Source organism: Triturus cristatus, chromosome 11 (assembly GCF_964204655.1).
Source record: "Triturus cristatus chromosome 11, aTriCri1.1, whole genome shotgun sequence".
NCBI classification, from domain to species: domain Eukaryota; kingdom Metazoa; phylum Chordata; class Amphibia; order Caudata; family Salamandridae; genus Triturus; species Triturus cristatus.
In genome coordinates, this window is record NC_140594.1 from 1,182,527,982 (window position 1) to 1,182,545,383 (window position 17,402).

The 17,402-nt window shown below is 46.9% G+C and overlaps 1 protein-coding gene across 5 annotated transcripts in view; it reads left to right on the forward strand.

Moving 5' to 3' along the window:
* Window positions 1-17,402, forward strand: part of PCYT1A (phosphate cytidylyltransferase 1A, choline) — a 185,770-nt gene that overhangs the window by 93,005 nt on the left and 75,363 nt on the right. For 2 of the 5 annotated variants that reach the window (XM_085635974.1, XM_085635975.1), the window contains exon 4: window positions 13,781-13,879. The exons of 2 other annotated variants lie outside the window; for them this stretch is intronic. In XM_085635974.1, coding sequence (XP_085492100.1) covers window positions 13,781-13,879 — 99 coding nt within the window. Of the gene's footprint in view, window positions 1-13,780; window positions 13,880-16,288; window positions 16,473-17,402 lie in introns of those variants that run through there. One more of the 5 variants, XM_085635979.1, reaches the window with a different exon arrangement.

The following is a 17,402-nucleotide window of genomic DNA, read 5'->3' on the forward strand; positions in this document are numbered from 1 at the left end:
TGGTGGCCTGCAGAACTCTGGCCCCCACTGACCGACCATGCACGCAACCTCGGCATCATCCTCAACAGCCAACTGAGCATGAAACGACAAGTAAACGCAGTTTCCTCCTCCTTCCACACACTTTGCATGTTCCGCAGAATCTTCATATGGATTCCAACATTCACCAGAAAGACCATCACCCAGGCCCTCGTCACCAGCCGCCAAGACCACGGCAATGCCCTCTACGCTGGTATCCCACCCAGCTCCTCAAGAGACTTAATTCCATACAGAACGCCGCAGCCAGACTCATCCTGAAACTCCCCAAATGAACCCACATCACCTCCCACCTGAGAGACCTCCAATGTCTCCCCATCCAGAAGAGATGCCAGTTCAAGATCCTCAGACACGCCTACAAAGTCGTCCACAACCTAGGACCTGCCTACATCAACCATCGACTGAGCTTCCACCAACCCTCCAGACACCTGCGCTCCTCCTCACTCGCCCTCATGCACACCCCCCCCGTAACCGTCGCAGGACATCGCTGCCAAGACCTGGAACGACATTCCCCTCTAGCTCTGTACAGCCTTCTCACAGGCAGACTTCAGAAAGGCTCTTCAGCACAGGTACGCGCCCAGATACCCCCAGGGGTTACAGTGTGTGCTTTACAAATGCTGATTGATTGATTGAAGGGTTCCAGGAGTGGCTGCCACAAGGAATCTCTAAGTTCTTTTAAGTCTTAATAGCGAAACATGAGCGGATGAAGGCAGAGCAAGATGAACAAGCATGGGGCGGGACCTTTGTGAGAGCGCTACCACTAGTACATCAGTTGTCTTTTTATTAGAGAGGCACGGCCATGTTTAAAGGGAAGACCATTCTAGGAGTAAGGCTTATGGAGAATGGACTCTGAGTGCAGGTGGATTTCCGTGCTCTTGCCGAGGAAAGATCAAGTGCAAGCATGTTTCCAAGCCTGTCAACATCATTAAGCTCCTCCCATGAACGCCCCTTCCACGGTTCTGCCCAGTACCAGGACAGACTCGCAGGCTCATGCGCGAAGGGGTGAGCAGACCATGGGAACTGGAGTGGTCATCAGGGCTGGTGATAAGCATTCGTGTACGCGTGCAGGGCAGAAGCTGAACGCTGCCGGTCGCCCTTTCCCTGTAGTATGCAGTCGCGGTGAGGACAGATAGGGCAAGCAACAGATATCCGCTGCAGGCATCCGAGAGCACTGCAATCCCTCGTTCCTGGCAAATCTCAGGTCTTACAGGCACGAACAGCAGAGCCAGCGCTCACTTTGCAACAAGAATACTGCTTGTATGTTCCCTGTGCCACGAAAAATACCTCCATACGTCCAATTTAAAGAGACAGTAGCATTTCGATTTAGGGTGCCAGAAAATATGCCCCATCAGAAGTCCTCTGAATCCCTGCTATAGACATCAGAGTAACCGTGTCCTGAGCAGTGTGCAGTGACACCCTCTGCTGGCAACAACGTGTTGTAGTAATGTCTAGTGTACGCAATAAACGGAGTTGTTGTTCAACAGAATGCCTGTTCATCAATTATTGTGCCCTGGAACACCTAGTCTTTCTTCCTCTCCTGCATGTCTGCCTGTATCTCTTCTGTCTCTTCTAGTGCATCATCATCGCTGTCAGGCAGGGTTGGTCTTTCCTGTGTGTGCCAGTGCAGTGAGGCCTTTGCCTTATACTACACCTGGTAAACTAAGCGCCACAGTCCGTATTTGCGTAGACCTGGGTAGGTGATCGCATAATCCAGTTGTGATACCAGCTAGGCAAGCATGGGTTCATCTCCGTGACAGAATGGTCGAACAAGACACACTTTTGTTGTTGATGGAAAAACAGAGTCTTCTGTTGATCTATAGAAGAGTACCTCCCGTTGGTTCTACGAGGAGGTCCTGAGGTTCCTCACCAGAGAGATAGGAGTGGGACAGGAGCCAAAGGCCTTCTCAGACTTGACGTTGTGTTGCCGGTCCATGGCTCCTGATCACACTGCTGAAATCCCTGCGTTGGACACCATGAGAGGGTTCTGTGCCTGACCTTCTGCCTGGTTGTATTCCTTCTCAACCAAGACAGCAGATAAGCTTTAGCAGGGAGAGCAGGTGAAGATTAAAAGGCAGAGGCTCAATCAGGGCAGCGTCGGCTGTTTTACAGATACTAGTAGTTGAGTGTCCTGATTACACATAGATCCACCCTATGGATGGCCCGCTACCTGGTGTGTTACGTATCACCCTTTTTTTTTAGCACAATTTTATTGCAATTCTTGCGTAATACAGAAGTCGTGGTTGAACAATAGCATATATACATGCGACATTGAGCGCCCGTTACAATGGTGTAAATAATTTGTAGTTGTACATATAAACATTTATGCAGAACAGCATCTACCGTCAGAGACCTGTAACAAATACCATAAGTAATGACCGCTGTTGTATATTATCAAATGCATAGTATATGCAACATTGCTACACATGAAGCTGCAAACGAACCTTTCCTGATCTAAGAATACCCCCCACCATCCTGGCTTCACACCTATGCGTACGTATGTTGAGAGGTTATCTCGCGTATGTCTATGTAATTATGGCAATCGTATATATTTACTGATTCCTAAGTATTGAAGCATTGTGCAATACATCGTATGATACGGGCTCAGTCATATTACTGAGCGTGGACGGGGCAAGTGCCGTTTCGATTTGGGAAGATGGGGTTTCAAGGGGATCCATAGCTTTCAAAGATTTTAACATCTGATCCCATTCCAAAGATGTGGGTATTTTACGTAAGCCACGGGGTTCTTCCCTTCTTATAATAGCACTCTGCACTTCCCCAGCGGATCATCTCTGTGTGTCAGGTGAGTGGTGCAGGGGGAAAGGCTGACTTCCATCTCATGGTGATGGCGCGCTACGCCATAAGCACGGCCATGTCCGCGAACCTGTAGCGTACCTTCTGCGCTTTCGTATACGGGTGTAAGCCTAGTAGGCAGCACTCTGTTGTTGTCCAGACAGTAGTGCCCGTAACTTCTTGTGTCAGATGTCCTATTGTGTGTCAGAATCCCCGTAAACCCGGGTAGTACCACAACAAGTGGACTATATCCGGATCGGCTACCTGACATCGGGGGCAAGGGAGTTGTGCACCTGGAAACGTATTTTTAATACGGTGTGGTGTAAGATGAGCCCTATGCAAAATCATATACTGTATATATTTAAATTTAGCATTTCTGGATACCTTTTTAGGGAATTCCAATATGGACGCCCATTCTTTATCCGTGAGATCCCTGCCCAGATCCCCGAACCACTTTGTACGTAGACGAGTGAGTGAGTGATATTCCTGAGTGTGCCCTAATGCCTCTATATAACCAGCGGGTAAGATGTCATCTCTTCTCCATTAAGTGTACCGCATGTACTAGTTTGTGAGTTGAAGGCTCCACCCCATCAGTAGACCAGTTGTTTAATATAATAGGAAATGGCAGCCTGTAGGATAAACAATCACTGAGGAACCCCTTGAGCTCGAGTGAAATATTCGTGATCTACCAGTGTGTCCTCTATAAACCGTGCACCAATCGTCGTCACTCCCTCTTGTGTCCATTGTGAAATTTATCACACTTGATCACATCCGACTCTGCGTAGTTGGAATTTAGAGGGTGTGATAAGTAGTATATACTTGCTAGTTTTTGGTAATAATGTGTTTTTTGTTACTTTTCACAGTAAATGCTGCATGTTCCGTAAACACCGTACATTTTACCGTGATACGCATAGACTGGGCCACCCTGCCTATATTTATCACAAAGCCCATCTTTTTTTTAATTATTTTTTTTGTTTTATATAGCGCGAATTAGACCCGAGACATCGGGTATCAGAGCGCTTTACATGAGCATCAGTTTCGTTACAGATGTACACATTCATTTTTGTTAGGCACTGGGAGATTAAGTGATTTGCCCAGAATCCCAGGATGTTCAGACCCGGTTCCCCAGCTTAGAGGTTGGCCGCTGTAGCCGTAAGGCTACATCCTCTCCCCAATTATTAATAATTGTGGTAACAGGAGTTCATCAAAATATTGCAATTATCTGGGCTGCTCATATTTAGAGCTAAAGTCTGTAAGGCCGGCTGGCAGCCATGATGCACATAACCACAATAACACATCATTGAGTAAAAAGGGTGGTCTAGTCTGAAATGCAGGAGACCTGATAACTACACAGTAGGAAAAACTCCAAAATGTCTCCTGTTGCGCGACTACCTTGGATATGCCACCACTTACCCATGGTGTGGTCCGTGTTAACTTGTGCAAGAGTCATTTTCTCAATAGTGAATCCAGTACATTGGGTACAGTTAGTCGAGTTGTTTGTCCGGTTACACCAGAGAAGAGGCTCTCCACTTACGATGCCCAGTAAAACGATGGGCTTATAGGTCCACATCATCAGTTTTCATTCGTGTTTTACCAAGTCGCATCTTTTCCGAAAGTCTGTCAAGCAAAAAGTATTTCAATGAATTGCCTAAATGTTGGCCCCTACCTTTTACGTCGTCCCATTTGCGGCACAGACCCTTTGTTGTACAGCCGTAGTCCCTGTGACTCCATCTGTGTGGTCTCACTCTATAGGGGTACCTTAACAAAAGCCCATTCCAATGGTCTGTGCTCTTATTTTGAGAATTTCCTTTGAGTTAGGTTTTGTTGGCTCGTAATCAGAAATAGTGTTCACAGTGCTTTAGTTCATTAGCTGATCCTTGTAAACTGTAGCTCGCTCAGCATGATGTTTCGGGTGCGTTGTGACTATCGGTGACATCCTTCCTTCACCCCAAAGAGAAGGCACCCAGTAACAGGGTTGCAGTTCCCAATGCAAGGTTACAGTAAATATTGTTCTTGTTTTCTTGCACATTTTGCTGCCACCTGACACCAAAGTGTTAAAACTGCGGTGATACTGTTCAGCATAACACTGACTACATATAACCATCAGTCAACAGGGGAGTTGCAGCCTAGCGGCCTGAACTGCCAACTTTCGGACTAGGGAGCCACTTTAGAATTTTGGCCTTTGCTGAACATCCTGCAGTGGCGGCTGCCTTGGAACGCGGTTGGTGAGGCGGGGAGGGAATGGATTAAAAAAATATTACTTGCCTTCGCCGCCACATGCCTCTCCTCTGTCCTCTTCAGATCTGCTGTACGCCCCCAGGCTTCCGTACTCTCCCAGCCAATCACGACGCAGCACGAGCAGCGTCATGATTGCTTTGCGCCGCTTGTTTGGCCGCTCTGGCAATGCCTGGGAGGCTGGGAATGTTCTCCGCAAGGCTGTAAAGTGCCGGCCAAACCATCATGCGCATTTAGGGAAGTGCAAACCACTCCTCACTCTGTTGTCACAGAACCCAGCTCTGCCCCGACTCCCGCATAGAAAAATAAAATGATAAGAAGGTCCTGTTAGTATCATTTTCTTTTATGCACTGCTGAAATAGAAGTGGGGCGACGGTCCTCTGCCTTAGCGGAGGACCCACCACTGATTCTGGGTAAATTACATAACATCCTGTGCTTAAAATAAAAAAATAAAAAAATATATATATATATCTATCTATCTATCTCTATCTCGCTGGTGTGCGGTGCCTCAATTGCAGGGCAGTATCATTTGGATTATGTTAGCGGCCCGGCTCTGGTCATGAGACACCCTGCCGCGGAAGAGCGGCTCCTGAACACCGTGCAAGGAAAATTAAGCGGTGTCATGAGGAACAGCGAGACCGTTCTCTAAGGTAATACAGCCAGAACACGGCGGTTTACTATTCAGCGAACCTACTAATGTTTTTTTAAATTGAAAGGAGGGATAGTGGCAAACTACTAAAGACTGAAAACTACAAAGACCAGAGTTTACAATTGCCACGCCCACTACGGTGATTGTACATAAAGCGCCGCAAACATGGCGCGTAATCATGCAGCTTCTCCTCCTCGTGATGCAAGTGAATAAGGGCTGAGGAAGCCTGAAACGCGTTTGGTTATGAGACACTTTGCTGTTGGGAGATGGCGTTTTCCATGCCACCTCTGAGAATAAAAGGTTGAACCTCGCTGGTGTGTGGTGCCTTAATTGCAGGGCAGTATCATTTGTGTATATATATATATATATCTCTATTCTACTGGCAGTCGCCAGTAGGTAGTTATAGTTAGGACCTATTTTCCATAGGAAATCCGCACCATTCTATTCCCAATGACTTTGGCGCCGGTTGACAAATATATGTATATATATGTGTGTGTGTGTGTTTATATTATCTACTGGCGGTCGCCAGTAGATAGTTATAGTTAGGACCGTGTTTCCATAGGAAATCGGCAACATTCTATTTGGAATAACTTTTGCGTCGATTGACGAATCCTCGCGAAATTTTCAAAATAGGTGGGGCGCTCCGCTCCTTCCCTGAAAGTCTCGGGTGAATTCGTCAAGCGGGGGCTGAGAAAAAGGCGGGGTCCCAAAACGCGTTTTCCCCATGCATTTTCCCATAGGACCTTTAGTCCGCGCTACAGCCCGAACGGCTGAACAGAAAACCTTGAAATTTGGCAGAAAGGTAGTCCTCCGGTCAGGGATGTGCCTTTTGCAGGTCTGGTGTAAATCTGTTCAGTATTTTCTGAGAAAATAGCATTTAAAAGCATATATATATCTATAGGCGCGTACGGTAAGCGCACCCTGCCGTGCGCGAGCGTAATTCTGATTGGTTGTTAGATCTTAGTAAACATTCGAATCGGTCGAAACCAGGAAGTGTCGGCCGCCATTTTGTCTCTGGCAGTTCGAGGAAGGTGAAAAATAAAGGTTGAGAACATGAAAAGGGGGCAGGGTGGACAGTTCCTGACCCCCTAGCCATAGTCATGGGGTCCCCAAAGGACCCCCAAGGGCCATAAATGTTTTTAATATTTTTACGAAAAATCGCGGAGTGCACTTACCGTGCGCGCACGGTAGAAACGGGAAAATTACGCGAACGGCGTAACGTGGGCGCACGGTGCGCGAAGCGCACCGTGGGCCCACAGAGCGCGCACGGTACGCGCACGGTGAAAAACCTTAAAATAAATAATAAATACATAACTTAGCATTTAAAAAACCGTACAAATTCACTGAAAAAAACATAGGTTTCACACATGTTATAGTTAGCTGGACATTTCCCTCGTAAAAAACCAATGAAATTCCCCCGTTATAGTTAGTAAAGGGAGCTATAACTCACGCGACCGCAATCCACTGCTGAAGACGTCAGATATTACATCACTGATGACATATGTGTCTTTCTGTAAAATAAATATTTATTAAATATGTATAGCTAAAGCTTAAAGGAAAGAAAAATGGGTAAATAAGTGAATAAATACAGTGATGTAATATCTGACGTCATCAGCAGTGGATTGCGGTCGCGTGAGTTATAGTTCCCTTTACTAACTATAACGGGGGAATTTCATTGGTTTTTTACGAGGAAAATGTCCAGCTAACTAGAACATGTGTGAAACCTATGGTTTTTTAAGTGAATTTGCAAGGTTTTTTTAAATGCTAATTCCTAACTATAACATGTGTGAAACCTATGGTTTTTTCAGTTTATATATAGATATATAGATATATATATATATATATATATATATATATATATATATATATATATATATATATATATATATATATATATAAGTCTTTGGTTCTCTTGGGCCAAGTTCATGCTATACTAAACCACATCAAACCAACCATAGTCAACTTTTATATTGGATATATGCCTTTATCTAAATAGTTGATCTTGGATTGATGTAAATTTTGCACGTCGTGATATGTAAGTTTTGAAGGCCAGAGTGTGCAGCCTAAGTGATGGGAAGTGGCCTGAAAATAGTCAAAAGTACTAAACCCATTGATTGGTATTATTGTTTATATATGCATGTTGTTATTTAGTTGATTATTGATTTATTTACAGCACTGATCTCGCCAGCCTTAGTGTTTTGTCTAGATTGCAGAAACACGAATGTCCAGTTGTAGGAAACGCTGCTTCTAGTTCATCAAGATGGCGCCCAACTTTGTCGTTTTACACAAGCGGACTAGTGTGAAGGCACTGTGAAACGTATAGCGGCTGTAATTTATCCCTGCTCTGTCTTGGAGGTAGCGGAGTGGGGTCACTAGATGCTGGTTTTGTCTCTAAGCGCTTGTATTAGGGACAGCTGCACACCTTGATACTTTAGGACTAGTATGCGGGTACACTGGAAGGACTGGAGTGAATGAACCCCTTGAGTTCTGTCCATCTTTGAGGAGGTGTTCTTGTAATGGCCTGAATTCCACTGGATGTTAGTTTTGCTCAAGGCCAAGGATGACGAGTGTCATTATTATGCTCTAATAGTAGTTGACTCTTCGAGTTACGCACCGTAGCTGGCACTATGCTCAATCATATGTCTGTAGTTTGTGACTTACGGCACCTTGTGGGGTTGCGGCTGGTGTCCTCCAGAGCCGCCCTGCATAGCAGGATCAACAGTAATGACGTGTGTAGCCTGACACCGCCACCGATGGCATAGACGTACGCCTTCTCTTGAGTTACGCTCGGTAGCTGGCACTATGCTCAATCATATGTCTGTAGTTTGTGACATACGGCACCTTGTGGAGTTGTATGTGGTGTCCTCCAGAGCTGCCCTGCATAGCAGGATCAACAGTAATGACGTGTGTAGCCTGACACCGCCACCGATGGCATAGACGTACGCCTTCTCTTGAGTTACGCTCGGTAGCTGGCACTATGCTCAATCATATGTCTGTAGTTTGTGACATACGGCACCTTGTGGAGTTGTATGTGGTGTCCTCCAGAGCTGCCCTGCATAGCAGGATCAACAGTAATGACGTGTGTAGCCTGGCACCGCCACCGATGGCATAGGTGGACGCCTTCTCTTGAGTTACGCTCGGTAGCTGGCACCATACTCAAGCATATGTCTGTAGTTTGTGACCTACGGCACCTTGTGGGGTTGCGGGTGGTGTCCTCCAGAGCCGCCCTGCATAGCAGGATCAACAGTAATGACGTGTGTAGCCTGGCACTGCCACCGATGGCATAGGCGGACGCCTTCTCTTTTAAATGGCCCAGATGGCTTCCTCAGCCCGAGGTGACTACAAGGTATTGAAGTGTTTGCTCTGTGCCACTCCCACAATGACTAACTTTACTGCAGCACTCCTTGAGTGGCAAGTGCATGTAGTCCCATCTATTTCTTGAGTTGAACACCCTTGCGTGCTCCTGACATGTTTTCTTGTGGTCCCACGTGGTGGCACCACACCTTCCGTGGGCTCAGATCCCCACCCATAGATGGTTGAGGCATGTGCTTTGTGGCCTGTTCTTGACTCCTCTTGCGGAGTGATTCTCTTAAACCGCATTAACTGTGTCATTCATTTGTTTCAGATGCATGTTATTAAAATGTCCGAGGCCGCCAAAAGGATGTAGCCCCTATTTTAATTTATTAAGTCCTGATTTTTTTCTACATCTTTGGTGAATCTCTGCAGATAACTCAATGTGTGTACGTAACAGACATTGAAATAGTTGTCTTCATTCCGTGGCTTGGTGTTTGTTTGCTGTGTTCAGAAGACCCGTCTCCGGGTGTCTTTGCTGTGTGACGTCTTTACTAACCTCTGTTCCCGGGTGGCGCCCTTTACAAGGCAGTTCTTCAAGGGGCACCACTGTACAAAACGTTTAGCGCAAAGAAGTGTCTGAAGCAAACTTTCTTTGAAAACGTGATATTATTGTGTTCATTGTGTTGTTGGTGAGTCCGTTCTTACTTTTTAAGGCTACAGTGAAACCTGTTCGGTCTTTACCATCACCGCCGTGTGGGCCTTTAGAAACACAAGTTTCCATGGCATTTGTTTTGTTGTGTTGTGTCACACACCCATTATGGAAACTTCACTTACCTTTCCTTATGCGCAACCAAACGGAGTCATGTGCTTAGCTGTATGGAATGTGTCTATCTGTTGATTTTATGAGAGGTGTACAGAGTTGCCATGTTTCTTCCATTAGCTTTTCTTGCAAACTTTAGAGCCGACACACACCCTTTCCAACCCATGAAGTTGTGAGATTTTTTTTTTCTTTTGTGAAAATAAGTTTTACAGGACAAAATCCAGCCAGAAGCTGGCTTTAAGTAGGAGGATTGTCTTCTAAAACCTTTTATTAGAGACAATTCTTTTACTAGTAGAGTTTTGCAAAGTTTGCAACTTTGACGAGTTTCCGACTTTGTGAACTCTGCAAAACTTCAAAAATAATATGCCTAATTTTCCCGCCCTTTTTTTTATTTAACCCAAGCTGCAAGTGTTGAAAAGACTGTTTGCCCAGTGCTGATAGATATTGTGTCGTGAGGCTGCATTTTACGTTAATGCAGATTGAGAGACTTTACCCAATAGGATCATATGGCGCTGAATGGAGTGCAAGAAGAGAGCTTGTTGGGTAATTCTGGGAACCAGCTGAGAGTGGTATGAAGCTCAGGTGGAAATGTGCCCAGGAACCCGGCACCTCACAGCAGCGCGCTCCCCTCCACTGCCTACAGTGGCGTTGAACATTGGGATGAGGCGGCTGTTTGGTGCAGAGCTGTGTGAGATGATTGGTACAAGAGCCTTGAAGTTTAGAGTGCATCCATATGGGAACAAATTGCAGCTGTGCCCGCAGACCACTTAGTCAAATTAGATTTTTTTAAATTCATATTTTGAAGTTGGTGAAACCATGATGGTGACCGCGCGTAAATGTGTGGCGCTGTAGAAGTTGGAATCAACCCTGAAGCCAGCATTTGCCACCAGTGTCGCTGGTTCAGAAGAACCGAGCGTGGCACCGCACAGCTTTCCTCTGCCCACTTTCACCTCTTCTTCATCAGTTTGCCTTTAGCCAGTGGCCCTCATTGACTGCAGCCACACAGCGTTGCTGATCACTGGTGTGCTCTCTATACTGGACTTCCTTCCTTGCGTGTAATAGTTGGACCAGATGACCTGCACCAGAGGCTGAACGTAGACGTTGAATGACATGGGCACCAGTTATTGACCTCTGAGGAGCCTCGCCATCAAGGATGAGGCCTTGAATGACATGGCCACCAGTTATTGACCTCTCAGGAGCCTCGCCATCAAGGATGAGGCTTTGAATGACATGGGCACCAGTTATTGACCTCTGAGGCGCCTCGCGCATCAAGGATGAGGCTTTGAATGACATGTACACCAGTTATTGACTTCTGAGGAGCCTCGCGCATCAAGGATGAGGCTTTGAATGACATGGGCACCAGTTATTGACCTCTCAGGAGCCTCGCGCATCAAGGATGAGGCTTTGAATGACATGGGCACCAGTTATTGACCTCTGAGGAGCCTCGCGCATCAAGGATGAGGCCTTGAATGACATGGGCACCAGTTATTGACCTCTGAGGAGCCTCGCGCATCAAGGATGAGGCCTTGAATGACATGGGCACCAGTTATTGACCTCTGAGGAGCCTCGCCATCAAGGATGAGGCTTTGAATGACATGGGCACCAGTTATTGACCTCTGAGGCGCCTCGCGCATCAAGGATGAGGCTTTGAATGACATGTACACCAGTTATTGACTTCTGAGGAGCCTCGCGCATCAAGGATGAGGCTTTGAATGACATGGGCACCAGTTATTGACCTCTCAGGAGCCTCGCCATCAAGGATGAGGCTTTGAATGACATGGGCACCAGTTATTGACCTCTGAGGAGCCTCGCGCATCAAGGATGAGGCCTTGAATGACATGGGCACCAGTTATTGACCTCTGAGGAGCCTCGCCATCAAGGATGAGGCTTTGAAGTGTACGTCAGACGAGACACGGAGTATGAGGTGGAGGGAAAGAGTGAAGAGTTAGGGTGGTTGGTCTAAGCATATGTTTTCTTCTGGACCAACATGTGTTCACTTTTTCCCATTGAGAATCAAAGCAATGAGCAGGCGTCCTGAACCTGGCAGCTTTAGTTCATGTTTTTAAAGCCAGGTTGGATGAGCTCTTTGATGCATGGCATTGGCAGGCTCTGTGTTTACTTTGAACAGTTGGCCACGGTTGGGCCAAGGTACAGTTATGCAGGGCGAGGTGGGATCCAAAAGGAACTCTTGATTTTTGTTGTTTTTTTTAAAAGTCTACAAGCCACATTACGGACAGCAAGTGCAGCAAGCAAGTCTGATCCAGTTAATAGATGAGATTCTTCCCACCACTGCAAGCTATTTTTCAAACCGAGGTGCCAAACAGCTGACTTTAACTCACAAATTTCCAAATTGATTTGCTAAAATGCCACCGTGCCCTAGAAGCTATATTTTTCTGCAGCAACAAGTCCTGTCTGTCAGCATTAAGAGACTCATCAGAGCCACGTGCGCTATTGAAATGCTTCAGTCAGTCATTTATTCTGCGTCTAAACAAAAACTGTGCAGAGCTCTCTCAGGAGTATTTTTGATGGTTAGTGGTATGTGGTTTCCGGGGTCCATCCAACCAGAAAAGCAGCCCATTGTCCCCCAGGCTTCTGGGGATCTCCAGGGTCTTGGGTGGACAGTCCAGCCTTAAAAACCACCCACCCACCTGCCTGATGGAGCCACTGATCACAAGCCTAGTGGAACCTGTGTCCTTTATCAATCAATCAATCCAAGATTTATAAAGCACGGCTAATCACCCGACAGGGTATCCAGGTGCTTTCAGGTTCCGGAGACATATTCGAACAGCCAGGTCTTAAGGGTCATTTGGAATTCTGGAAGTGAGGTGAAGGTCTGGAGGTGCGTGCGGAGGCTGTTCCAGGTCTTTGCTGAGATGTGGGGGAAGAAGCGTCCTCCACGTCTGCATCAGTAGTTTGGACAAGTGGAAGGGAGGCCGAGCGTAGTCTTCTTGATGGTTGGTGGAAGGTGCTAGTTGGTATGGGTAGTCCTACCCTGAGGGCAGCCCTCTGCCCACTAGCCTGCTGGAGCCAGTGTCCTGTATGGACAATGTAGCCTTGAAAACAGATCTGTGTCCTCTAGCCTACAGTAGACGGTGTCCTGTATGGACAGTCCTCCCCAGGAAAGTAGTTCACTAGCCTCCTGGAGACGACCTGATGTCCTTTATGGACTGTCCATCCCGACTGAGGTGTTTTGGATCAGGGAGGAATTATTTATTCTGTGTTCTTCAATTGCAAGCACCTCCTCACGTTGGGCAGTCCTCATTGTGAGGAACGCCTCTGATCTTCCTCATCTCTGTGGGTTTGATCTGAGTGACATTGGGCTGTGGGTACCCTCCAGCTTTCGATGCAGATTTCTCTCCTTAGTTTCCGTCTTGTCATGGAGGCAGCTTCTAGTTGTCTGTCCTTGGCCACTTACAGTAGCTTTTACCTAAAATAAAGATGTGTTGAGTGCCCAATGGCTGCCAGGATGGAGGCAGGTCCCTTCTTCAGGTCTGGTTGGATTTCTGTGTGTATTCTGGATGCACACGCAATCTGTTTTTGGTAGGGTGGAAGGGTTGGAGGAGCGCTGACTTGGTCTGTATTACATATCCTCGGACTACTCATTGAAACTGCTGTGAAAAGCACGATTAGCGTTTGGGATAGACCTTCAAGTAAGTATATTCTACAATAACATAACGTGTATTTGTAAAGCCCACGTTCACCCGAAGGGTATCTTGGCCCTAAATAGCAGATGTTTGTTATCCCTCTCAATGGTACTCATTTTGACTCACAATGACTTTCTTTTCGGACACAATCATGCAATTAACCGTATGATGCTTTTAAATTTAGTGAACTTTATTACTCATCTTGTGAATAATGCACTGTAAATTCTGAGTGCTCCATTTTTCATACAGATAGCAAATGTAATGTCCTCAAATGCTTCTTGTCGCCAAATGAAGTTTTTTTTTCTCAACGTTAAGGGAATCAATGGTCCTCTTAAACCGCAAGGGACTGAAGCGATATTTTTACGAAACTCTCACCACTTGGAGCCTGAGCCTGCTAAGCTGAGCAAGGGATGGGTGAGTTTTTACTTTTCCTCCTCACACTCACCAATGCAGCAACGAAGCTGCTCACCCTGCTCATCCAAGGGACTTTGTCTGTCTGCTTTCGACAGAGGCGGAAATGATCTGCATCTGTTCGGCTGTAAGATCCATCTATAAATGTGCACATCAATAACACTCTGTGACTTTTGTAATTGTTTTTAATATGCATGCTCCAAATTGGGGAAATCACTGCATGTCAAGAGGTGGGAAATGTAACCTACTTTAGAAGTTCAATCACTGGAGCAACGGGAAGAGATATTTCACCCGTCTGGTGCATAATTTCCAAATTCATGCAGTAAGTGTCACAAATTGAGTTTGTCTCGCGAAGATTATTTGGTCTTAGACTATATTTTTCATGAGTTTCAATAAAAACTGGATCAGTCCTGTCAATGTGTAACATTTTTGCATAATCCTCTCATAACCAATGGCTTTTCCATTTGCAAAGCAGTGAAAAGTTCACCTGTGGTTGCTCCACATTTCTCTGTTACAAACACGTTGGGCTATGTTTGGCCTCATGCGGGAGGCACAAGTTACAATTAATAAGCAAATGGCCATATTCACACCTTGAGAGCAGAGTGATGCAGGGCTTTGGTACTCAGTTAAAAAATGATGAGCAGAAAGGAATTTGGGCTGTGGACAGAAATGGGCAGGTATGTTAATTCAAAACATCAAGGAGACTTGGAAGGATACGACGGGCTTAAAGACTGGCTCTGGAGATCTGTTAACTGTGTACTGCAAAATCTTTGCAACCCCGTCTCTAAAGACACACTCAAGTCTGGTGACTAGTCCAATTCGGGTTCCACAGACCACCTGGGGCTCGTGGTCCCCAACTATTCTGGCTGAGGTATTTTGCCAGTGGTGTTCTGCGGTCTGTCCCACTATGGCTCTGCAAACTGGACCAAGTACATAATTTCACCATGTGACGAGGGCGAGCAAAGCTAGACTTTCAGGGAGGTCGTGTGGGAGCCACCGGCTCAGAACTCAAGTCATCCAACAGACACAGTAATTATGTTGCACAGCCCAGTGCTCGTCTTAGTAAAAAGAAAGTGCTCTATTACCACAGCAAAATGCAATGCCAGACAGTTCAGTGGGGCTCAGGGGCAAGATTGTGACTGCAGCTATAATGCATAATAAAACGGTCCATCCACTATGGTGGCCTCGCGCTGTTCCATTTGCTGGTCTGCTGCCTGTCGCTCTTCAGTTCTAGTCATTCGCACATGTGCATTTCACTATAGCTCCACTTGGAGCATTTCAGGTCAGGAGTTTGTACCCAAATTGAAGGGGTTATTTAGGTAACAGTCACCGCTCCTGCTGCAGGACTTGGTTGCTCGTCGGTTTTAGTCTTAGTGTGAGGCCTAACATTTTACCTGTCTATGTTGTTGTGTTGTTGGGCTGGCGCTTTCAGTGGCATTGCTGTTGACACAGAACCGCATCAGCGGTTTCCCTAGGGGCTGGATCTGTGGTCAGTGAGCAACAGGGTTGGACTGCTCGTTGGGTGCCCATCCAAGGAGATGCAGCCTCCAGACCGGCATCCAGTGCTTGCTCATTGTACGGTTCACACATGGTGGAGGGGTTGGACAGTTGCAGTCTCCAGGCTGGGATCAGCTCCTGCTCCGGTGGTGGTATCTGCTCCTCCTCCAGATTCATTGAGGTAGGTGTGATGGGCAGCTGCAGCAGCATCATCATCCAGCCTTCAGTGCTGTGGAAGTTCAGAACAGCTTGGGATGACTTCTTGACTTGATTTTCCTACAAGGACCACTGGGGAGGCGACCAGTGGCGGTTTCTCGTACCGGGCGTCGGGGCTCCGCCCCCTTTACTTTTGTCCCCATCATCACCGTCCATCTCCACAATAAAAACAGTTTGCAGTTTATGTTATTAAAAATGCAGGCTGCTGCACTCACCTAAATTCGGTCGGTAAATAGTATACATGCCATCCTTGTTTTCTGTGAATGGGGCCATAAGTAATGCACAATGCCAGCCTGAGTCACTGACGCTGAGTGACGTTGGGCAAACTATTTGCCGGGCTGAAGAGCTCACCGACCTGAGGTCTGTGAGGTCATCAGCTCGGCAAACACATAGCTCAAAGGATCAGTCTCCACCCCCTGATGACGTGGGGGTAAAGTTAGCCCCGGGCGCTTCAGGCTTAAGCCCTGTAGTGCAGGGGCTTCACGTCAATCAGGGAGTGAAGAGCATGGCTACCCCACCCATTTCCAACTCGTCACGGTGGGTTGGTCCCACCCTGTGAGGAGTTGGCAAGGGGTGGGGTAGAGGCTCCAGGCAGACAGGAAGCGTAGAAATTGATTCTGTGCAGTGTATCCACATGATTCCTGAAGACACACTGCGCAGACTCGAGTTTTCTGTTTCCGGTGTTGAATTGTAGGTGCATCACACGTCTACAGCACTACACAGTGATGGACTGTCTGGCAGCCAGCAGAAGACCCCTGGACACGATGGCAGCATGAAGGGAAGGTTGCTTAGGTGCCCACTTCAGTTGTCTGGGACTCGTGGCTGCGTCACTGCTTGCAGAGTCCAGATGGTGCTCTGCAGACTCTCAACCCTGTCTCACGAGGTGAGTGATTTGTATTTTATGGCTCCATCTGACTGGCTGTAGGATGGGATTTCCCTTAGGTTATGTTCAAAGTTTCTTTATTATAGTTATACTTAGAAACAACTAAAGAATGTATTTAATCACTACATGTTTATGACTGTAAATATTGGATTTTACACGAGTGTGATATATTTATATATAAGAAATACTGAATACATATACCGACAATTCTGTTATAGTATATTCATCAGCTTGTATATCACAGAAAAGTGGTAACATTCCTTTGGTTTAGAATAAAATTAAAGTATGTTTGTGGTTTTTTGGGGCAATCAGAGTGGCGTGAGATAGAGCGTGGAGCAGGGCAGGGACAGAGGAGCAGGGAAGAGACAAAGGGGCAGTCAAAGGACAGGCAGAGCGGGGAGAGTAAGAGGGGGAAGAGCCTCGAAGGCAGAGAGTGGCAGGAGGAGGGAGAGGGGCAGTTGGGCCAGAGACAGAGCTCTGAGTGTAAGAGGGCAGAGAAGGGCAGAGACAGAGGGGCAGTCAGAGCGGCGAGAGAAAGAGTGTGGAGCAGGGCAGGGACAGAGGAGCAGGGAAGAGACAGAGGGGCAGTTAGAGGACAGGCAGAGCGGGGAGAGTAGGAGGGCAGAGAAAGAGAGGCAGTTCAAGAATCGCAGTCAGAGATGGGAGAGTGAGAGGGGGGAGAGCCTGGGAGGCAGAGAGAGCAGTGGGGCAGAGACAGAGAGTGGCAGGAGGTAGGAGAGAGGCAGTTGGGCCAGAGAGAGAGCTCTGACTGTAAGAGGGCAGAGACAGAGGGGCACTCAGAGCGGCGAGAGAGAGCACGGAGCAGGGCAGAGTCAGAGAGGGGTAGAAGGAGGCAGATGGGTAATTAGAGAGCCACTGGCAGAGCAGGGAGAGTAAGAGGGCAGAAAGCACTCAGGGTTCTTCAAATTA